The sequence below is a fragment of the Astatotilapia calliptera genome, chromosome 9 (assembly GCF_964374335.1).
Source record: "Astatotilapia calliptera chromosome 9, fAstCal68.1, whole genome shotgun sequence".
Taxonomy (NCBI): Eukaryota; Metazoa; Chordata; class Actinopteri; order Cichliformes; family Cichlidae; genus Astatotilapia; species Astatotilapia calliptera.
Window position 1 is genome coordinate 31,572,853 of NC_137430.1, and position 24,299 is coordinate 31,597,151.

Sequence of the window (24,299 nt, forward strand, 5' to 3'; positions counted from 1 at the left end):
GGGATTTTGTTCTCAGGGAAAAAAAACCTTTAAATTTAGACCAAAAAAAACTTTGTTTCAGAAGAGTGTACCATGGTGCCTGAGTGTGGAGGAGAGGTGACAGATCTGACAGATGACATGCTGGTCTGATGCATGTAGCCGTGATACTGCTGCTGCTGCTGCATCTGGACGCCCTGATGGTACGCTCCAGGGAGCACAGGAGCTGGGTGAGAGACACAGAAACACAGAGAGAGAGAGGCGTGAGAGCAAATAAGTTGAAAACTCTGTTCTGCTTTCTTGGAAAACTCTGCCTCTGTTGCTGTGAAACTCTTTGTGAAACGTTAACAATAAAACCCCCACAGTGACCTTCATGCACAATGCTGCGAGGAGACAGTGAGTTAGTTTAATCTGTGGATCAGAGACGGGAAACATAAGTCGGCCCATGCGTTCACCCTGCTGTGAGGAGGAAACAAAACCGAGGAGGAAAGATACCCGGAGTTTCAGCGCTGCTGCGGTCCCAGAGGTCAGAGGTCAGCGAGCTGACAGACTGAGCCTGGCTGAGGGTGAGCGACTGCTGGGAGTGCTGCCTGCTCAGCCTGCGGTCAGCTCGCTCTAACAGCCGGCCACCACCGGAGGGCAGCGCGGGACAGAAGTAACAACAGGAAAAACAAAGAAAACATCTCTAATAAGAACAAACACAGTGCGTAACAGCATGAGCATATCAGCTATTTCAAATTATAACTTATGGTTCTGTTAGTTTTCTTTTTTTGCTATTTTTAATTCAGTTTAGTTTCAGTTAGTTTCCAGAGGGGGGGTTACTTATTTCAGCATACAGTGTCAACACCGTCACATATGATTCTAGTAATAAAACGCCACATGCAAAAAATGTTTCCTTCCAAATTTCACCCAAATTATATTTTCATTTGGTTTCATAAGCACACATTGTTTTTCCATTTAGCTGCTTTTTAGACATGTTTTTATTTCAGTAAACTGAAATGTTTGGGTGTTAGTTGCATTTCCATCAACTATATTTACTTGGATTTTATCCAATGCATTTTGCACAACATGGCAACGGCAAAGCTTCAGTCAGGATGTTGGCTAACAGGATCAACGTGCTGGTACTAACTATAACCAGACTCTTGCTTAAATGTATTTTTTGTTTAAACTCTGGAAAGCTTGAGTTGAAGGCAGCTGGACTTACTTTTAGGTGCTTCTGTCAGGGACCTGGATCTGGGTGGCTGTGGCTACAATGTAGCTGCCATCACCAGTGTGTGAATGTGTGTGTGAACGGGTGGATGACTGCATGTGTAAAGCGCTATACAAATACAGGCCATTTTACCATTTTAAATAATTTTGTGTTGCTGAAGATGACTTCAAACTAATTTAATGTAATGTTTAGGTCTTCAGGCTACTAAAAATTATGGTAAATGAAATGATATAAATATATATACACATATTATATTGAGTACTACAAAGGCTGAATGCGCCATCTTGTGGTTCAGACTGGTATTACACAAGAGCATATTTCCAGTTAATATCTCTAAATCTTGGACTTACAGTGTGACTGTTGACAGTTTTAGTATTTTTATTTTATTTTATTTTAACGTCACAAACAAAGACATTTAAAAAAGGACCTTTATGATAATAAGGATTTTTTTTAAAGTAAAGGCAGAACTTTCAACTTGATCAATGCAAGAGTGTGAACTGAGGATCAAACTTGCACACAGCAGGCTGGAAAATAATTTGTGAACATGTTTATTAGTGTGTAAAAGGGTAATGTGACTTTAAAAATCATTAATAGTAAAACCAGGGTCATGAGGGGTCATGAGAGATGTATGCAAATATGCAAAATATTTTAGTTTGAAAACATTTCTTGAGGATCCAGAGCTACCAGACATCCTGCGGAGGCTTTTGGACTGAATGTTGTCCTCAAGAGGGTCAAAGTCAAAGATGGAGCCTGGGTCTGCCCTCCACACCTTCAGGTCTTCAGACAGGAGGGAACAAGATTTGGACAGAAGCAGTGACTGAAACAATCCAACATTATTAAGTTGATAAATATTCCATGACTTCATTTGAACTGACGTTTCTCTGACTTTGTTCTTGACCGTAACAGATATAAACTCAGAGGGCTGAAGTAAAAAAAAAAAAAATCCAAATCACAGCTCATCTGTTCACTTAAAAAACAAACTATGAAAAGAAAGTAACAAAGCGGAAAGTGGCTCCACTTTACCATAAAATAATACTTAAACCAGACTCAGCACATCAACCACCTGGTCCAGACCTAAACCTTGCTGTTATTTCAGAGGCTTTTATTGTGAAACACTATATGAATAACACATAACAGAAACTACAGGAGACAAAAGTTATTGATGAAGCATCACATTCTTTATAGGTCCAAAGTTCACAGTTAGAGCTAAGAAGAATAAAGAATTCAACAACTAAACAACATCAGATGATTGTGTCATGTGACTCTGCTGGCCAATCCCTTTCTTGGTGCAATACCACACAGCAGCCAGCAGACACACCAACCGCTGAATCCTTAACACACACAGGCTCTTTCACTAACCTACGATGATGCCTCCTGGTCGTCTGTCCATCTCTGTCACCTGGTGGTGCATGCCTTTGTTGTAGCCCGCCTCTCCCATCATCTGATTGGCTCTCTGGTAGCGCTCCATGCTGGGATCGTCCAACCCCGGCGTGAAGCCTCGACCGCGCGCCCGCTCAAAGTCCTCGTGGTACTTTGCCTGTGAAGAGCAGAGGAGTCAGTGTCAGTGACTGAGACACAGTTTAAACACAGTCTAGTGTTAGACAGCACAACACACACACACACACACACACACACACACACACACACACACACACACACACACACACACACACACACACACACACACACAGGTCAGGATGCATGTAGTCAGTGAGCAAGTAAACAAACACACACAGGGAGTGTTTTTAAATCTTTATTTGTGGACACACACCACACTCATTAAGGTCACTTGCACGCACACACACACACACACACACACACACACACACACACACACACACTGCTCTGTCCTCCGTGCTGTCAGCTTGTTGGTGTTTGTTAGTATCCGTGCTGCGGTCCCACGCTTGGTGCCACGTCACTCATCACTTGTGTTAGCTCCTCCCACTGCACAGGTGGGAACCACAGCAACCAGGCTGCTACCATGGAGACCGAGTCCTGTGTCTTCCTGACACGTCTGTACTCAGGTGTGTCCAGCTCATTGCAGCTCCGCCCCCTCACCTCCTGCAGCCCGCGCTGGTACTTCACCTATTTAACACACACACACACACACACACACACACACACACACACACATTACAGATACAGATAATACTGTATTACTTACTTGTGTGTGTGTCTGAGTTTGTTGCAGATTTATGTTTCAGAACCTTCAGAGTAAAATTCCTCTCTACTTCACTCCCTGCACACTTTGGCCCGGTCATCACTTCTGCTCTTCTTTCATTCATCAGCTGTCCTCTGATTGAAGTGCGTCCTATCAAAAACCTCTGACCTCAGCGAGCAGTTGAAGAGACAATTTGAGTGTGGTGGTAGCAAATAAAACGTTTGTGTGATTCAGATCGATCACTAACACACCGTCTGCCTCCTTCCCACTACAACCAGGACGCTTCAGATAATCTACACTTTGGAGGAACTGACTGAGGGTTTGTTTTGGTTTGTGCGTGCGTGTGTGTGTGTGCGTGTGTGCGTGTGTGTGTGTGCGTGCGTGTGTGTGCGTGCGTGTGTGTGTGTGTGTGTGGCAAAGTGTTTCTGAGCGGTGTACCAGGGGCACGGAGAAAAGTTGTCGTACCATAGGCACGAGAAAAGTTGTCGTACCATAGGCACGAGGAGTGTGTGTGTGTGTGTGTGTGTGTGTGTGTGTGTCTGTGTGCGCGTGCGTGTGTGTGTGTGTCTTGCCGAGCTGATGTTCTCCTGGTTTTGCTTGACTCTCTCCAGCTCTGGAGTCACTCCAACGCTGGTGGCCTTCACTGCACTCTGCTTGTATTTGACCTGGTGGCAAAATCAGAAATGTCAGGTCAGGTGTCATCAGGTTAGCCAGATCAGGTGGTGCTAAACTATTACTGTTATTAGCTGCTTATTTAACTCAAGCAGTGGACAAGCTGTCAGTCAGCCAGCACTGACTCCAACATGTAGTTAGTGTGTTTGAGACACTCTCTGAATGTATGATTGTTCTGTTCTATTAGCTGACTCGCTCACACTCTGACTTCCTGCCCCAGAGCCACACTCGGTCCTCACGCTCCTCATCCCCACATCATGACCGTGCAAACGAACCTCACGACTCGCTGACTGCTGCCCTGCTCACTTTGTGAGGCCGCTGTCTGCGTACTCACTGAGCTGATGTTCTCCTGGTTACGTCGGACTCGCTCCATCTCAGGTGTGTCCATGACTGCGGTGCCACAACCCACCTCCTCCCTGTACCGGACCTGAATAGAGCTGGAGGTGAGTCATCTGCTGCTATAAAGGCTGCTTGTTGGTGGCGGTTACTTAAACTCCACTCCCACTCAAAAACACACTTTACTTCAGTGTTCTGAAGATTGATTCTCTGAGCTTAACATTCACTCATATAAAAAAAGCAAACTGTTTTTCTGAAGCAAGTAAACAAGTTTGTTGATTCCAACCGTAAACGTACGTCACTGATCTTCTTGGCGTTCTCTCTGGCGAGGACGATCTCTGGCGTCTCTGTGACCGATGACGTCAGGTTTCTCATCATCTTTGAGTCCCAGCAGTATCGCAGCTAAAAGGAAAGAAAACGCTGCTGTAACAAGTGTGCAAATAACACTTTAGAGTTATGTCGTATAACCTTTTAGACATATCACCGCCTGTGACTGCTGACTACAATGACCCTGCAAAACTTTGCTAATAAACTTCATCCCAGTCCTGAAAACGAAGAATTGTTTTATCTCTGAAATAGCAGCAATACAATCAATGTAGACTGAAAATGCAATGTCTGTTCCTACGTTTGCACACTTTGTTCTTGGTGTTTGTGGCAGTAGTGTAAGATTTTTATAGAAAAATACCGAAGAACAGACTTTACTGTGTACGTGCCCAAAGCCTGCAGTCTCGGATCTAAACATTTGTGCTTATGACTCATGAATTTCATTTTTAGAGAATAACATGTGCTCACCAAGTCATCATTACTAAAATGAGAAGAAAACGTTATTATGAACAACAATAAAAATAATAAAAAGTAGATTAAAAATGACAACAATCTTGTGCATTTACTACACTGTTTCATTGTCCTGAAGTTACATAAAAATCACAGGAACTAAAACGTCAAAGCTTTTAGCCGATCATAATTAACAGGAATACAGTGAACAGATGGTGGGGACACCGAGCACTCACAGAGCTGATGTGTCTCTGGTTGGCTTTGACCCTCTCCATCTCGGGGGTCTCAGAAACCAGACTGTAGCGTCCCTTCAGTCGCTCCGCCTCGTCTTTATACTTCTTCTACAGAGAGGGGGGGCGGGGGAGGTGGGGGGGTTAGATTGGAGGGATGAACTTGTCGTTTCACTTAAAGCATCTTGTTTTAACACACAGACCTGGCTGTAGACGTCTTTGAGGTAGGAGGCGTGCAGCAGCTCAGGAGTGTCTGTAACCGACCCGTATGAGTGTTCTCTGAGCTGCTCCGTCTGCTTGTACGACTTCTGCATCAGGCAGACAGAAACCATCAGCTCAATGTTCGCAGGCTGCATGTTTTATAAGAATAAGATGTCCGAGAAAGAACTTCCATTTACTTTAATCCGGTGACACAAACCTGGCTCTGGATCTGTGAGGCTCTCTTGGCTCTTTGCATCTCCAGCACATCAGCACTCAGCTCCATGCCTTTCCCCACAATCTCCCTCTCCAGATCTTTGCGGTACTCCTTCTGTGAACACCACAGTTGGAACTCCAGTTCAGATCAGGCCACTTACACCTTTCAGAAATCTGTGTGTTTTTAGTTTACCTGGTTCAGTATCTGATTGGCTTTTCTGACCCTCAGCAGCTCAGGTGTCTCTTCAAGACCAACACCAGATAAGCCCCGCCCCTTCACCTCCTGCTCCAGGTCCCTCTTGTACTCTTTCTGCAAGGAAAGGGCGAAAAAAAAAGAGCAAAAACTGGGAAACTAAAAATGAAAACGTAAATGATTTTTTTAAAAGTAATGCTTGATTGATTAAAGCCAAATGTTTGTTCTTTTTCTTTGTGAAGTGCTTCATTTCACATAAATAGATTAAAAATGTGTTGATTTCTTTGCTTCTCTCCTTAGAATCTGCCATATATTGTTTAAATAAGCAAAATACTCTATACATTTAGCTCCTCCTCTTATTAAAACTCTTTAAAACAAATATATGTGGGTTCACTGATTTTGTCTTTCAATCGTTCAGATAATAAAAGACATGAAAAGAAAAAACCAGAAAAAGGAACAATCACCAAAATCCACAACACAAGTGCTTCACAAGCCAAAAGATGTTGGAAATCAGTGGATTATCTGCTCTTCCAGGTTTGAGCACAGCTTGATCAAACCTCTAACGTGGCTTTAAATAGTTCATCCCTCTGAGGCTACGTCACCTCGCTCAGCAGGCTGCTAGCATGGCGCGCTGTCAGGTATCCAGGCGTCTGGTCGATGTCCACCAAGGCTTTGCCCTTCATCTGCTCCTCATAGTCCTTCCGATATTCCTTCTGTAAGAGACACACAGCACAGTGAGAGAACAACGACACACAGATAGACGTGATCAGCATTAATATTTGTAGCTTTTTAAGGCACAGGTGCACGATAACCCTCATACTTGTACAACCAATAATTGTAAACCCCCACAAAAGTACGATCGCTTCATCGTGCCCGAGCTTCACTGGTGTTTCCTTCAGCGGCTGATTTGGAGTCTAACTGGTCAAACTGTGGGGCACAGATCCACAGCAGGTGGCACACACTGATCTCAGCTTCTCTAAAATACAACAGATTTGTTTTCATGTTGTTAACGATTGACAGAAAAAGAAGTGACACCACGCTGCAGCATCGTTCATGATGCGAGCAGAGCGTTAATAACCTGTGGCTGTGCTGTGAACTCTCTCTGTACGACACTCATACACTTTAAACTCTGTTTTAAACAATATGATAGCTTTCCTTGATTTAAGCCCCTTCTGGAGTCGTATTATTATATGAGTTATGATTTATTTTAGGTTTAGATTTTCTCAGCTGTGAAATCAGTGTTCAAAGTTCTATAATAGGCAGTGAAGATATATGCTCGCTGTGTTCTGTGCAAATAAAAACACTTTAATTTCTCCAAACTCATTCACTCCAGTCTGCAGGCCAAAATATTGTTTGGATTATTTGCTACATGTCACATAAAAAGTTTAAAAGTTACAACCAAAGACGCACAACACGCCAAACCTGAAGTCTTCATCTGCTGGATCCAAAGCTCAGAGTGAAACGTCTGACTGGAGTGTAAAGCTAAAGAAACACATAAAGTCTGTTTCTGTCAGAGCTGCAGAGACGTTTCACCTCGCTTTGCATCTTCTGTGCTTCCTTGGACACCTTGTAGGTCTGAGTGTCTCCGAACTCCATCAGGGAGCGACCTTTGTTCTTCTCATACTCCTCTCTGTACTTGACCTGAAGACAACAAAGCACACAAACCCATCAGACGCACTTACACAATGTAAAGTTTAGAAATGATCAGACAATGAAAGCTTTTGCTTGTGTGTGTGTGTGTGTGTGTGTGTGTGTGTGTGTGTGTGCGCGCGTGTGTGTGTGTGTGCGTGTGTGTGTGTGCGTGTGTGTGTGTGCGTGTGTGTGTGTGTGTGTGTACCTGGCTGTGCAGCACTGCGTTCTCCTTGTGGTGGAGCTGTTCAGCCGTGTGCAGAGCTGTGTGGTAATGAGCCTTCGTCTGCTCGTACTTCTTCTTATACTCTACCTGATCACATATACACAAACACACACTATTATACAAGATGACTATTTATATAAGCACAGGCTTATTCAACAAGCAGAAGGCTGGCTGAATAAGCCCGAGTCCAGTCCAACAACGTCCTCACTCAACGAACTAAAATAAAATAAATAAAGACACACGAGCACAATGCAGGACTGTTATTGTAATTGTGTGTCGGTAGCAGATGTTAAACTCTTTATTAACTCCTGCAACATCCGCATGGGCTTTGCAGAGACTTTTATTTTGAAGGCTGCATCGTAGCACTTTAACAAAAATAATAATCTTTGTTATTATTCTATGAAACAGCTAGTTTTTCTCTGACAGTCTAACATATTGAATTATTGTCTAACAGCATGTGGCTTACATTGCTCTGAAGCTTGGTGGCGTGCAGGGCGTGCTCCAGCTGCAGGAGGTTCGGGAGGTCGGAAGAACCGTCTGGTTTCTGGTTCTGGTTGGTTTTATATTTCACCTGGAAGACAGGAAAAATGCATATCAGCACTCAAGGTTTTCCAGGGGTTTTAAAATGATTTCAGGGCACATGTGATTCCTTTAAGGAATGGTGAGGTTGGCAATCACAAAACAAAGAGATTTATTTGTTCCCGTTCACTCTGGTTTTACTCACTTATCTGTGCAGCTTTAAGTGATGCTCTGCCAGAGGTGGCAGAAGTACAGACATTCTGCACTTAAGAAGTGCAGATACTTGTGTTAAAAAACACTCTAGTAAAAGTTGAAGTACAGATGCAACGTCTTTACTCAAGTACAACTGACAAAGTGCTCTGAAATGTCAAATACAAATCTCAAAGAAAGTAAGAAGTAGCTCTTTTGAGGGTATTTCTACCAGCTACTTTTTTCACAAAGCTAACTGAACCTCGCGCTATAGAAATGTTTAAGTCTAAACATGGACGAGGTTCTTTCTGGAGAAGCAGATTAATCATCCGGAGGTCCACCATCACAGTGACTCTGCAGACCATAGTAAAGAAGCACGACGTGAAAGGCCAGGCCTCGTTTACAGCTGGTTAGCTGTAGCTCAACTATCAAAATAAGAGTAAGGGGACTGTTATTAGTCATAAATCTGCAGAAGGTGGGATAAAAAACGTTCCCAAAGATGTTTTATTGTGTAAAGGTCTCAATCCACACCTCGTTTTTTTTCTTTGAGGAGCCAGACTTTCTTGTAATGAGCTCTCCAAACGTTCAAAACAGGTTTTTTTCACTCATTTTCAGTCTTTGTATCTGACCATTTTCAGATTTTTTTTTTAAACACTGACCTTTGAAACTCCACATTATTGAAGTAGCGAGGGAACAAAATTCAGAAATATCCAAAGAAGACAGAAAGGTGCCTCAGGCTGTGCTGAACAAGGTGGCCGAGGTGGTTTGTTAGGTGAGTACAAACTCTGGTTCCACCTTATATACCATGTTTCCATGTTTGCATATGTTTAACCCTCTCAAGGCAGGCGTTGCCGATTTGCAGCAGTTAAAAACTAACAACCTGATTACCCCACATACATATTTTCTGAGTTTTTTTTCTCAGAAGCACCACTGCAGGACTTGGTTGTGCATTAGCAACAAAAAGTTTCATTTGAGCCTGAGAGGGTTAAAAAAAATCACTGTGCCATTGTGCTCGAGAACTACTGGGGCCTTTGGTATCCAAAACGGATCCAGCATCACAGTGATTCAGAGTGACGTGTGGTGATTATGTTTCCTGGTTAAAGGTTAAAGATGAGCAGACATTTTACAGACATTAATGTCCATCAGGGTCAGTCATTGTAAAGCTCTCTTCTTTCTCTGCCAAGTAAAGATGTTCTGGCTTCAGTTCATCATCATGCTGTTCAAACAGCAAACCCAATCTCAGGGTCAGAACATCACACGAGCCACATTTTCTACCGTCTGCAGAAACAGCAAAGTGTGAGAAGTATTAAAAAAACAGAAATTTCCCTTTGAGTTCCACATATAACACTTTACTTTGATGTTTTCTTCAGTTGTGTTGCCAAAATCGGTTCCAGTTTCAGCCCCCTTTTCAACAAGCTCTTCTACTAAAAACCTGCATTCAGAGATCCGCCTATGTATCATGATGCTGAGTCTCAAAGAGAGGCTTTTCTAAAAATGCAGCACTGTGTGAACGTGCAGCACTCCTGAACGCCGGGCAGCGTTCAACACAACAAGCTGTTATGTAATGCGGTGAAGTGGGGAGGCTCTTTCCTGCAGCTGTGTGGGCAGTGAGTGGACGAAAACGGCTGCCTCTGTGTGTGTGTCTATTTGTGCTTGTATGGTGCTTCTTTTCACTGTTCAGCTCTTATTTTCTCTTTTTGTTTGTTTGGAGTGAAATTTATGGTGACTTTGTAAAGACATCTGAACTCCAGGGGGCTGCCCGAGGTTCAGATGTAGTTTTAGGTTTCATGTTAGAGCTGGGCTCATATTTGGCTTAGATTTGTTTAATATTTAATAGTGATGATGGTGTTCAGAGCGAGAGAAAGAGGAATGCTTATATCAATAAATGTCCTCACAACTGCAGATAGACCAGCATGTGTGTGTGTAACCTCTTCAACTTCTCCAGCTTTCATCCCACAATCCCTCTCCATTTGCCTTAGAAAGGTTGCCATGGTTACGCCCACACAACAGACTGAATTTTTCGTGAGTGTGTGTGTGAAAGAGAACGACACACACACAGCTTTTTCCCTCTTCGACTTGATTATCTCAGTGACTAAAAGAAAAAAAATGTCTCCAGGTGATCTACGGGAAAAAATCAGATTATTCTGTAAAATATAAAAAAAGAATGAGTCATCCATCCATCTTCATCCGCTTTATCCGAGGCCGGGTCGCGGGGGCAGCAGCCTAAGCAAAGAGGCCCAGACCTCCCTCTCCCCAGCCACCTCCTCCAGGTTATCCGGGGGAACACCAAGGCGTTCCCAGGCCAGCCGGGAGATATAATCTCTCCAGCGTGTCCTGGGTCTGCCCCGGGGCCTCCTCCCGGTGGGACATGCCTGGAACACCTCACCCAGGAGGCGCCCAGGGGGCATCCTTGTCAGATGCCCGAACCACCTCAGCTGGCTCCTTTCGATGTGGAGCAGCAGCTGCTCTACTCTGAGCCCCTCCCGGATGGCCGAACTTCTCACCCTATCTCTAAGGGAGAGGCCAGCCACCCTTCGGAGGAAGCTCATTTCTGCCGCTTGTATCCGTGATCTCGTTCTTTCGGTCACTACCCACAGCTCGTGGCCATAGGTGAGGGTAGGGACGTAGATCGACCGGTAAATTGAGAGCTTCGCTTTTACACTCAGCTCCCTCTTCACCACGACGGACCGGTGCAGCGTCCGCATTACTGCAGCTGCAGCCCCAATCCGTCTGTCGATCTCCGGCTCCCTTCTCCCATCACTCGCGAACAAGACCCCGAGATACTTGAACTCCTCCACTTGGGGCAGAAACTCGTCCCCGACCCGGAGTGGGCACTCCACCCTTCTCCGGCTGAGAACCACGGCCTCAGATTTGGAGGTGCTGATCCTCATTCCCGCTGCTTCACACTCGGCTGCGAACCGTTCCAGTGCGAGCTGGAGGCCCTCACCCGATGAAGCCAACAGAACCACATCATCCGCAAAAATCAGAGATGAGATTCACAAAAACTCAAATACTCAGTAACTAAAAAAGTAACTAAAATGATTACATTAAAGCATAATGCTTGAACAACACCCAACTTTAATATAATGAAGCCCACAGAAGTCAAAGAGTAAAATATTGTTCCCACTCTGCACTGCTTTCCCATTAGGCATAAAATAAAAACAAAGAATTTTATAGAAAACTATGGACACACTAAACTACACAGCACACACATGCAGGCATTTTAACAGCTTTCCTTTGTGGTGCACTTTCATACTCACCCAGTTAGACTATGCTGACCTACATTCAGAAAAAAACCTGATGAACGATCATCACATGCTTTATTTGAACTTCAACCTGTGTGTGACTGATCATGTGACCACGGTTCACTCACCTGACTGGCCAGAGCAGCAGCAGCCTGCGTTTGTTTGAAGGAAACACAGTCCAGCGGGTTGTATTGAGGTTTCTGCCCCTTTAACTGTCTGTCAAAGCTCTCCTTATACTTCACCTGCAGGAGAGCGATAAACAGAGACATCAGCTGTTAAATGCAAGTGTATCTTTTCCAAGTCTTTTAACCACACATTATAGTGCTCACTTGCAAAGCGGCTACTAGTGCATGCTGGGAAGGCTATGTGTTACCTGGCTGGCCAGTTTTGAGACCTCTTTGGCGTGCTGGATGTCGGTTCTGGCCAGAAGAGACTCGTCACTGTAGACGGGCTGCTTAGTATTACTCTTATAGGTCACCTGTAGATGTCACAAACACACAAGAAAGACTAAATAAAACAAATACAAAAAGATTAAAACAGCTGTGAAAAGACATTTTAGTTAAACGTAGTTATTTTACTTTCAGTTTTTAGGTAATTTGATAAATCTGTGAACTTTACAAGCATCAGGAGGCGCCGGAGCAGATATTTATTGAGACTGAGACGTCTGAGTGGGAGTAAGGAGATTTAACTGTAATATCTGTTCCAAAATCCTTACATTTTGCCCTTGGCAGTATCATCCACATAATATATATTAACAGCATCTAATACTAACAAAACCAGGTAAAAAATAAGTAAACCCAACTGAAAACAATCAGAGACAAAGCCCCTCAATACAAACTAAAAACTGCTGCAGTGTATTAGGGCCACACAATGAATAAATTAATGAATAAATAAATATATAAATAATATATTATTGATAATTTGAGAATAAAGTCAAAATTCTATTTAAATGTTGACATTATCGTACAACGTCTGCTGTATTCTCCACAAACCCTCTTGTTAGTGAACCTGGTGCATCGTTGTCTGTGTACATTTGTTAGCACTGAATTAGCTGTTACTAGTTCCTGTTTGTAAAGTACAAAGAACACTAAGTGGATGTTATTACAGCCGAACACATACTTTCTACTTCTAAGTCCAAACCCTCAAAGAGACCCCTGAAGGTCTGTCCCAAAGAGAGGACCGGGTCAAAATGTCCCCACTTTCCAAAACAAGTCCTCACAAAGACAGAAATACAAACACACACACGTCACACTTTCCCATAAAGCTACAAAACACTCGCACATAATGACAGTTCAGTGTTAAGCGCAGAACATTTTCTATAATTAATCAGCATTTCCACTCAGAGAGAAGCAGCTGAACAGGAACGTTGTCATGGAAATGAGTGTTGGATGGAACGTGGTTACATGTTCACACACACACACACACACACACACACACACACACACACACACACACACACACGCTTACATCGCTGGCCAGTTTAGCTGCGTTGGTGGCGTTCACGATGTCAGGTCTGTCTGGGATGGTGTTGTAGTGATGAAGCTCCTCTTTACCTTTCCTGTAGCTGACCTGAGACCAGCAGAGGAGGTTAAGGAGAAAAGGAGGAGTTACTCTAATAAAACCAACATAAACAAAAGTGCAGTGAAGTTCAAAATTAAAAACATAAATAAAACGCAGGTGTTAAACACACTGGTCATAAAAACAGAAAAAAACAGCTGAATTCACTGAAAGCTGCTGTCGGGAAACAGAAGGTCTACACTATGAGTAAAGCCACTTAGCTAGCATGATGATCACATGCACAGCTCCACGGTGTTCACTTTTAGCACAAAAATCATATAATTAAGTCCTTTCCCAGTCGCTCCTGTGTTCCCTTGTGTGTCTCAGATCTCAGTGGGGCTTTTTCCACTTGCACTCTGATGACAACTATCTTTGTTTGTCTCTGGTAGCTTTGACTCTTTTTCCTCCACCTTTTATTCCAGTTTATTATTAGCTCTGACATAATCGTGGACTATAAATGGAAACAGAAAGCTTCTGGTACCACAAATCATGTCTCTTGCCAACATATTTATTCATGCAATCTATTTTACACATTCAACAGGTGAATATAATAATATTTTACAGTATTAACCGTCAAAGGACACTGTTGTAGAAAGACTGAAATAACAGCTAATGGTCTAATATCATAGACTGTGCATAGACTGCATTCTTTCTAATGGCCAGCAGGTGGCGCCTCCTCTGGTTGCAAAGATACTTCCAGTATCTAGAAGTTTGTTAGAGGTTTGTTGTTTCCTTGATGTACCTTACAGAACGTTTTCCTGATGACTTCTTGGGATTTCATACACTTGCTCTGGAAAAGCACAAATATTCGCCTCTAAAACTGACGGCAGCATCGTTTTAGAATTCAGAATAAAAAGATTTCATTCGTTTTCTCCAAGCGTTGTCCTTCCTTGCTTTAATAAGCTGATTGTCGGTGGTGTTTGGAGAATCTCAGCTGAGGTTTTTTGCGATGCAGCGTGAAGTCGAGTAAATTTTTGATCGACTTGTGCAAACGCTGACTCGCCTCTTTTCCCATCACCTGCTGTGAGTTTGTCTTGTTGTATTTGTATGTAATGATGCTGCACCATTGCTCAATAAAACACAATGTCCATTTTTAATTACAGTTCTCCTCGGAGTTGATAGAAGGATGGACCAGGTTACACATTCACTGGTTAACAACTCATTAATCAAACGTTGTGCTCTCAGTCGTCAGATCCAGTTTCAACACACAAATATGGTGATGGTGAAGCCACGAGTAAAATCAGTCGGCTCAGAGCTTCAGTATCAGACTTGCCTAACCAATCACAGACAGCGCAATGTTATGCAGCAGAGTACAGTAAAACATGAACAGTGGTTTGGCAGATGCACTGCAAAATAACTGTTACTTGTTGTGTTTTACTGTAATTTAATAGAGAAACTGTTAAGTTCTGCTGATGAGCTGCTGTCGGCACAGTTATACGAACAAACGTTACATAACAGCTGTTGTATCACTGATTCAGACGGACAGGTAAATATTTACTTCACTTTGCTTCTTGTTGACCTCCATGGCGTGCTCCACCTCAGGAAGCGTCTTCATGTTGGTGTAGCTGGACTTCCCCTTCTCCCGATTATATTTCTCCTTGTAGAGCTTCTACAGAGAGACAGAAGAGAGTCAAAAAGGACTGAGGAAGAAAAAATGATTAAATAAGTGAAGAAAAGGAGATGTGGAGGATTTGAAAAGAGAGACGCAGAGAAACAGAAGCCTGATAAATTTAGGGAGGAAAACATCAGATGACTAATTCATCCTGGTGCTGGATTGCGTCTGAAAGCGCACTCGTTCATTTGTCTAAAAATAAGACGAGCTGACTTCCAACTGTGAAAATGAGGAATTCACAGCGTGATGCACAAATGAATACAAAAACTGAGTGAAGTTAAAAGGCCTGCAGAATAAACCGGCCGCCTTCTGTTTGGATTTTGCTTTAATCGTGTTTCAAAAACCAACTGATTGCTAATGTGTCATTTCTTTATAAAGAAATAAGAGTCCTACATTTAAAAAAATGCTTAAGGTCTATGAATCTGTGAAGAAAATAATAATTACTGTAATAATAATAATTACTGCAGACTGTCAAACATTAGATATGTTGCATATAAACATAAAACAGCTGCATATCTGTAAACTTGTACTATAATATCAGGAGTACAAGGACAAACTAATGAGTGATGTATGAGTTTTAACTAGTTTGGATAAAACTGTTATTTAATTGCTTGTAAGGTCTCCTTGAGTGTCTTTACTGGTGCCTGAAAATAAAATGTAATGTTGTTGTTGTTAAATGAGGTGAATTTTTTTAGCTTCTCCTTTTCATTTTCATTTTATTTTTATTGCGGCACATGTGGCGCAGCGTGAAGAACAGACAGACTGAAGAAACTGATCTGGCTCTGTTATTGGCCGCAAACTGGACCCTTTGAGTAGGAAGGTTAATAAACTGGTTTTATAGGAAAGAGCTGATACTGGAACCAGCATACTGGACGGTATTGTCCTGGTTTGTTCCTTCAGGGTTTTACAGACACTGGGATTGTCTGGGCTGCTGATGTAAAGGCGGTCTACGTTTCGCGCTCCAGTTAGCGTCGCATTGCTCGGTCAGCAGACATGAAACCAGAGGAGGATCAGGCCCGCGTCCCAGATTACCCAAAGCTTTGATTTTCTGCCCTCGGGGCTGATTGACACCAAACAATTCCCCTCATGTGTAACATCCGTACAATAAACAGAGAATTTCGTGTTCTGCACCAGCACTTCAGACAGTTTGAGCAGAATCAGGTCACATGTAGCACATAGCTGAAAACTGTCCACTTCACACACGCTGACAAACAAAACAAACAGACAGGGCAGAGCATCCAGGAGGTGGAACACATGACGCCCACTCTGTAGTAGTAAATGCACCGGACCGTCACCTGCTCCACTCACACTGACACCACGCCAACGATGTGTCACGCCTGTAAAAAACATCACTCATGGTTACCAGAAATGAAAAACACCACAGAGTGGATTTAACTCTTCTAGACAATCAAAATTTCACTTTTGAGCTAAAGTGAACACATTTTCCTCCCCTGACTATTTCCATACAGCTATTTCAAGTGCAAGATGCAGCAACAGTTTGCATAACAATTTAAAGTCTTTGCTCAGCTTAATGTAGAAAATAGCAAAAGCAGGTCTCTGTACAATCATGAGCAATTACAAGTTTCCTGCTACCCTGCTGGTGGAGCTGTCTGTGAGCATGTGCAAATCAGTTGGAGCAGACAGGCTGTAAACACAGCCGGGACAAAGACAGGAGAGCAGGCTGCGTCATGCATTTTGTGCCAAATGTCTTTAGACAGCTACATCAGAGCTCTCACTAAGACCATGATTGTGCATCACATCAGTCACATCCTGAAGAGAATTTGAGTTTTGCACAGCTTTCAGTGATTGCTGAAGACCTTTCTCTGCTGCAGTTTGTTCATATCTGAAATAAAACCTACTTTTTAACTGTTGATGCTCTTTGAGTCTTTAACTCCACCTACACTGGTGACGGGGCAGGAGTCTAAGCACAGATGCCCTGTTGTCCTGGGAGGTGTTCCCAAGCTTACAGAGACACAACTTTTCCAGTGTCCGGAATCTGCCCTGAGGCCTCCACCCACCAGGACAAGCCTGACACACCTCAGCTGGGACATGGACAGGCCTTTAACCACTCAGCTGCCTCCTTCTGTTTTTAATCCTGACTATCTTTTTATACTTCCTCGAGCATCTTATCCATCTTGTCCTAACACCTTCATCTCTCATCCAAAGCACTCTTCTGGGAACTGTTGAAAGGTGTGAAACACAGTCATCCTTTCTCTCTCCAGATTCACCATCACATGCTCATGAACATCAGCAGCGTCCAGCTCGTGGACAGTTTGTAAAATCTGTCACAGGTGTCAGTTTCCAGCAGTGAGTCTGTGAGAAGTGTGTGCCTGTCCCAGTTTATCAGCTTCAATCTGCCACTACTGTGTGTGTGTGTGTGTGTGTGTGTGTGTGTGTGTGTGTGTGTGTGGTGGACAGTAGGTCAGTGTCTGTGTCCTCAGGCTCTGGAGCACCCCACAGCTGCTCCCTGTTTTCACGCTTCTACAGACAAAATGATACCGACTCACAAAACACTTCCCATGAGCGTGTCTGTGTGTGTGTCTGTGTGTGTATTTGTGTGTGTGTGTAACACAGGACCGCGGGATGTTGCTGTTTAAATGCCTCCCATCTGCTCTTTAGTTAGAAATGTGAACTCCGAGTGGATTATAATTCCAGAGGTGTGACATCTGTCTAACCATGTTCACGTTTCATCGCTTTGCTGCTTAAAAACATGCAGAGAAGTTCAATATTTTTCTGTTGTTGCTCTTTCAAAAGCTCAGCTTTTATATCTCAAATTTGCTCCGTTTGCTCGTTAAACTGAGCGCGAATAGCGATTTGGTGTCTCTGACTTGATGCTGTGAAGGCGGCGTCACACTCACATCGCTCTGTGTCTTGCTCAGCTCTTTGGCAAACACGGTCTCGATGGTTTGGGGCATCTGGGCATAGAGACTACAGCCAGCTTCTTTCTTGCTCTCCTCCCTGTAAGCTTTCTGCGACACAAACACGTGAACCACATCAACAGACGCCGACCACATCAGGACGTCTTTTAAAAAAGCAGTGCAGCATTTTGCTTTGCTGTCTCACCAGCATTTATTTTAAAGTTCTGCATAATTAGAGATTTCATAATGAAATATTTATTATTATGAGGCTGATGCATTATAAATCTGCTCAAAAAATATGATCACAACAGTTGTGCGTGCTGAGGTCTAACAGAATGTAATGACGCCTGCCTGACTTACACAGTTAAGCTGATTTTAATGATTTTCATCTCTAAACTGGAAACACTGCACCGAGCTACAGACTGATTAAAAAACATCAGAAAGTGCAGCAGCACATGTGTACAGGTAAACAAATGGAAATGCCCTGTTGGTTTGCTGAACAGCAGTTGTTCCCATGTGCTGCTCCCTCGTGATCCCATGAGGCAAAAATAAAGCAAATCCTGCCTGAAAACTCAATGTTCAACCATAAAACTTTAAATAGATTTTTTCTGTTACTACACAAACATCCTTTTTATAAGAAACAACACTGTTATCATAGCAAAAAACCTTCATGCCAATGATACTGTAATGCACAGAAAATCTGAAAAGCAGGTAAATCTCACTGTTAACTTGTTCTGCATTTGTAATAAGAATCTGAAAGGTAGAGACAGTCTCCAACCAGAGCTGCACAAACATTCACAAAACGATTAAATGTGTGTTATAAATACAACATCAGCACTTCTGTATCAAGACACCGGTACTTCAAAGGAAGTGCGTCGTGATATTTGGCCCTGCCTTGTTCAAAAACAGCAAACGGGAACAATCCCGCCTGTAAAGCGAACCTGCTGCTGACTCACAACATGCTCATGAAGGTTCAGAGAGCAGTGGCTGCATGTTTAAATGTACCTCGCTGTGCAGCTGGCTCTGCTCCTTGGCATGCTGAGTTTCTTTGGTCTCGGGCAGCAGAGAGTACAGACACTTCACCATCTCCTTCTTACCCGCCTCTTTGTATTTATTCTGGGTGATGAAAACAAGACAGGAGATTAATAACTGCTCAGTGACACTGAGCACACGCCTGCACCTCACACTTCATCTGATTCTGTCTGTGTTTGAATAGATTTGGAGCTTGCACTGACAGCTTTATAACAGAAGTATGCAGCATGCAGGCCTGGAGCACGGGGAGCACAGAATATACAGCTGTTTGCAGATGACACTCAATTCTAAAACTGAAAAAGCTGACAGAAAGAAAATCCAAATTAAAGACCTCCATATTTATGATTTTTTTACAGTAAGTTCATGAAGCCAGACGTTAGTAAAATGTTACCAGCAAAAACAGCAAACACAGAAAGCTTTTTTATTCCCCACATTCACAGAGTTGTATTTGATTTATTTTTATACATGCTTAATTTTCAATGTGCAATCAAACTGTGAACACACACAGCTCCCACCTCGCTGTGTGTCTCAGCCATCTCTTTAACAAACTGAGTCTCCAGAGTTTCAGGCAGCAGCGAGTACAAAGTGTTGGGCAGATCCTCTTTGTCCTTCTTGTATTTTGACTAGAAAAGCCAGACGCACAGAGGAAAAAAACACATTGAGAGATATATTTGCTATATTTCTCAGAGAAGCAGTAAATTTACATACCATGAACAGAACAGTACTTGACATAAACATACAGGGCTGTTAGTTTCTAAACACTCCACAGTTTTGAAGCATATTTTGTCAAATTTGACCTAAATAGGTGTAAATGAGTAAATCTGGTGCATGCTGCAGCTCACCTCACTCTGAAGTTCTGAGATGTGCTTAACAAACTCCATCTCTTTGGTCTCCGGCATCTGATGGAAAACACTGCTGCCGATGTCCTGTCTGCCTTTCTGCTTGTATTTATTCTGCAGCGCACAAACATGCAGAGTCAGATGATGAAAAAGAGTCCAGAAAAAAATGAGAACAGTAAATTAGGATGTTGTAACAACATCAACACGATGAATCATTGGGATTTATTTTTTTTTAGCAATTTTATGACACAGAACAAGCTGCAGTGAAACTATTGGACCAACATGTTGTTACACGTTGCGGACGTCCGCCCACCTCACTCTGAAGCTCCGTCACTGCTTTAGCAAACTTGATCTCCTCTGTCTCAGGCAGCAGTGAGTACAGGTTGGTGCTCAGCTCCTTCTTACCTTCCCTGTATTTCACCTGGAGAGCAGAGACATACTCGGTTAATCATACACCGTAACAGAAAAAAATCTACATAAAAAAGTCAGAATTTGTTCTATCTACAGACGTTTTATATGAGCGGGAGAACGATCAAAGTCAAGCTCAATAAAAAAAAAAAAAATCGATGCAGAAAAAATGGTAGACACAGACAGAAACTACTCAAACTCAGCCGAACAAAAACGAAATCAAAAATGGACCCCGAACTTGCTGAAAAACAAACAAACAAACAAACAAACAAACAAACAAACAAACAAACAAACAAACACACAAACAAACAAACACACAAACAAACAAACAAACACACAAACACCTGACAATTTAAACCCGATACCAAAACTTCAAACACTAAATCATCAATTAAAAGTGAAATTAATTAAATACAATTGTAAACAGATAAATACTGTATTAAATGTTTTAAACAACATTATTCTACATTTAAGTCATTATTTAATATTTAATTAATTAATTCTGATTTGAAATAAAAATTGACACATTTATTTGCATTGATGTGTTTATTTAATTGCACTCGTGGAGTTTTGAGGTTTTATTTTAGTACCTGGTTTTTGTGTGTGTGTGTGTGTGTGTGTGTGTGTCTGTGTGTGTGTGTCCGTGTGTGTGTGTGTGGAGGGGGTTCAACCCTTGTGCCCTCCTGAAATTTTGCACCCTTTTGACACCCTCGTGTACAAAAAAGTACACAAACAAAATCTGCCATAAAATCCTGACACAACAACATTATTTTTTAATTTTATTTCTTTTTTTCAGAAATCATTTCTCCAACTTGAGGCCTTTTCAAAACGTTTAAACATGAAATCATTTTCAGGACTTTATCCTTTAAATGTCAGTTTAAACGTCTGAACTACTGCAAAAAAACCACAATAATTATTTTCATATAAGAAACAGAATGGTGACGGGAACAAAACTGATCTGACTGCATTAATATTTTAGGTGTACAGTGATGCCAAATTTGTGCTTGTACATGAACATGTAGAAAAATGTACGTATTGACTTTCTTACTTCAGTCTTTTCCTCCTTTTTTCTGTGGAAATGTTTGTTGCCTCCTGTGGATTTTATTCCAGTCTTTTTGTTTTTCAAACCAAGTTTTCTGTTGTTTTCTTTCTTTAATAACTCTGTTTTCCTGCTGTTGTAACGAACTTTCCTCACGTGTCATTGATTGTTTTAACCTGCGTTCTTCCTGCGTCTCTTTGTGTAAGCAGTAAACGCTCCGATTCTTATATAGTGCTTTTCTACACTCCCGAGTACTCAAAGTGCACATTCATCCAATCACACAAGCACTTTCTTCTTTGCTTTTCAGTGCTTACTAACTACATTCACACACATTCACACTCCGATGGATGCATCGAGAGCAACTTGGGGTTAATATGTTGCCCGAGGATATTTGACATGCAGACTACAGGGAGCCAAGGATCAAACGACCGACCTTCTGATCAGTAGATGACCTCGTCTACCTCCTGAGCTACAGCCACCCCTCAAAGAAGCGTGTCGGCAGCCGTGTACCAGACTATCAATATTCTTGTTGAGGCGTCTTTATGTGCAGCCCTGTTTGTTGCTGTTATTCGCTCCATGTTTCTTCGTGTTTACTTCTTGGATATCTGTGTTACTTCACCTTCTGGACTTTGATAATTTTGGAACTTTTTTCTATAAACTGAAATAAAAGCTTGACTTCTGTTACTTCCATCTGCTTTGGTGTCTGTATTTGGCTCCTCACTCCAGTCCTCTCAAAACAGATGGATTATTATTTGGCAGAAACTGCAGTTTTTAAACATATAAAAACATCAAGCCCTGGGTGCCTGGAAAGGTGGATAAAATTCACAGATAAATGAGAATAACAGCACTGATATTGGTATGGAAAATATGTACTTTATAATACGTGTCAGCCTGTTGTATTCTTATGTATGTCAGGTATTTATCATGTGCCATGTGAGGGAGATTGCTATGATTTAATGATGCTTGCACAAAGTCAATAAAGAGTCGTAAATCTCTTGAATAGTTTTCTGACAGTCACGTCTCGTACCTGACTTTGTAGCTCAGTAGCCTCTTTAGCATGCTGAGTCTCCAGTGTTTCAGGCAGCTGATGGTACAGACAGCTGGTCGCCTCCTTTTTGCTCGCCTCCTTGTACTTGGCCTAAAGAAAACATCAGCCAGAATATTTGCTTGCAGGTTCAAAACAACATAACCGAACATTAAAAAGCCACATTGTTGCCATCAGTCTCATTGGCGGCTCACAGACCGTAAACATGGACACTTTTTGGACTGTGATTTACTTTTGAACCAGCGTCTGCAGGTGTAAAGATAATAACTACTGAGTCACTGATTCTTAGAAAGTTACATCCTCTGTGTTTATTGTGCAGGTAATAATAAAACACTTGGATGGATTTATGACTAAATCACTTTTAGTTTAACAGTCAAGAACAGACACAACAACTCTATGATCCTGTTAACTAAAAATGAAATGCTCTCGTTTTCCTCACCTCACTCTGCAGCTCAGACACAGTTCGTGCTAACTGAGTCTCGGCTGTTTCTGGTAGATGCGAGTAGAGACTCTGAGAGAGGCTCTTGATGCCGTTCTCCTTGTATTTACACTGCAGAGGGAAAAAGAAAGACCTAAGGCCCAGTGACCCCCAATCCTGAACTAATTCAGACACGAGGAGGAACCAGGAGCGAAGAAGAAACCGAGGGAACAGCAGCTGAAATCTTACTTCACTCTGCATGTCGGACATCTTGGCGGCGAGCTGCGTTTCGGCCGTCTGCGGCAGCTGAGAGTACAAACTGGACGACATCGCCTTCTTCCCGCTCTGCTTGTACTTGTTCTAGAAAGCAAGGAGAGCAAAACTAAATATCAAGTAAATATTTGAGATCGTGACTTTTACTCAAACAGAACAAGAACTCTGAAGAAATAAAGTTTACATAAAAAAAATCGTAATAAAGAAATATTTCCGTCTCAGCCCAGTTTGGTGGTTATTGTTGTTTTATCTTTTATTGTGAAACTGGAAACTCTGAACGAGCTGAAAGTGAGTGAATGAATGGACCGATGTCCATGAAGCCGTTTGTAATGAGTCCAAACCACTGATGGACTTCATTAAGTGTGCCTATGCCAAAAGGCACACTTATTACTATTCGTCAGATTTATTATTCTTATTATTCTCAATCTTCTGCCTAAAATTTGGCCACGTAACTCACCCTGCAGTTTTGAGACAAGCTTCATATATGTTACCGCATTTTGTGCGGCTGGATCTGGAATGATGTGGTAACTCACCCCGCAGTTTTGAGACAAGCTTCATATATGTTACCGCATTTTGTGCGGCTGGATCTGGAATGGTGTGCTATGACTTTTGGTGTTTATAACTTTTATAGTTTTTCAAATATTAATATTTTAGTGAAAATTTTCCCGCGCTTATGTGCCGCACAGTTTTGAGACAAGGGTTGCATATGTTATATCATTTTGTGCGGCTGGGTCTGGACTAGTATGCTATGACTTTTGGTGTTTATGACTTTTATAGTTTTTTAAATATTTAGATTTTAGTGCAAATGACTGAAAGATTAATTGGCTCTGTTTTGAGTTTTGTTCAAAAAGGAATGACTTCATATAGGGAAAAATATATATTTTTGTGCAGGACACCTTAAACTAGTTTTTTAATTAAGCAGCAAGGCAGAAAAAAGTCAGGGCTGCATCAAGACACGAGGACTAAACCCCAATTCAACCAGACCCAGAACTGATCCAGAATTAAAACAGGACTACAACAGTTCAAAATCAGGACTATTTGGGACTTGACCAAAACAGAACAAGAATCAGAACTAGATGGTAGTAGCACTAAAAATCATCATAGACCTGCACTACACTTATTTTTTTAATTCTACCAAAGTCCACTATTTAGATTGAGAAAAGTTCATATAATTATTTAGCCTTGTTGTGCAAACAAGCCTGCAAAACTTAATAAATATAGAATTTGAAAAATAACAAACCTAAAAAGAAACACTAGGTACGAGATACATGAGGACCTATGATACGGTGATACTTTTGGTAAACAACCATTTGACTAACATGTGTATCTCACCTGCTCTTGTTCATCTCTGTTCTGTCCTCATTCTCCTCTCTCTACCTCTCTCTCTCTTTGTGCTGACAATCATCAAATATACATCAAATCAAAAAATAATTTCCCCCAGGGA

The 24,299-nt window shown here is 42.1% G+C and overlaps 1 protein-coding gene across 5 annotated transcripts in view; it reads right to left on the bottom strand.

The window, feature by feature from the left end:
* Positions 1-24,299, bottom strand: part of LOC113029692 (uncharacterized) — an 84,965-nt gene that overhangs the window by 3,917 nt on the left and 56,749 nt on the right. For 2 of the 5 annotated variants that reach the window (XM_080306760.1, XM_080306765.1), the window contains 25 exons: positions 22,832-22,942; positions 22,604-22,714; positions 22,147-22,257; positions 19,986-20,093; positions 19,676-19,786; positions 19,349-19,456; positions 18,807-18,917; positions 17,802-17,912; positions 14,830-14,940; positions 13,242-13,343; positions 12,148-12,252; positions 11,903-12,016; positions 8,288-8,392; positions 7,804-7,908; positions 7,500-7,607; positions 6,569-6,679; positions 5,967-6,083; positions 5,778-5,888; positions 5,563-5,667; positions 5,366-5,470; positions 4,653-4,757; positions 4,354-4,446; positions 3,920-4,012; positions 2,546-3,271; positions 72-202 (listed from right to left, as the gene is read on the bottom strand). In XM_080306760.1, the coding sequence (XP_080162886.1) occupies positions 3,065-3,271; positions 3,920-4,012; positions 4,354-4,446; positions 4,653-4,757; positions 5,366-5,470; positions 5,563-5,667; positions 5,778-5,888; positions 5,967-6,083; positions 6,569-6,679; positions 7,500-7,607; positions 7,804-7,908; positions 8,288-8,392; positions 11,903-12,016; positions 12,148-12,252; positions 13,242-13,343; positions 14,830-14,940; positions 17,802-17,912; positions 18,807-18,917; positions 19,349-19,456; positions 19,676-19,786; positions 19,986-20,093; positions 22,147-22,257; positions 22,604-22,714; positions 22,832-22,942 (2,679 nt within the window). In that variant the 3' untranslated portion in view covers positions 72-202; positions 2,546-3,064. Of the gene's footprint in view, positions 1-71; positions 203-1,718; positions 1,964-2,545; positions 3,272-3,919; positions 4,013-4,353; positions 4,447-4,652; positions 4,758-5,365; positions 5,471-5,562; positions 5,668-5,777; positions 5,889-5,966; positions 6,084-6,568; positions 6,680-7,499; positions 7,608-7,803; positions 7,909-8,287; positions 8,393-11,902; positions 12,017-12,147; positions 12,253-13,241; positions 13,344-14,829; positions 14,941-17,801; positions 17,913-18,806; positions 18,918-19,348; positions 19,457-19,675; positions 19,787-19,985; positions 20,094-22,146; positions 22,258-22,603; positions 22,715-22,831; positions 22,943-24,299 lie in introns of those variants that run through there. The other 3 variants (XM_080306762.1, XM_080306763.1, XM_080306764.1) reach the window with 3 other exon arrangements.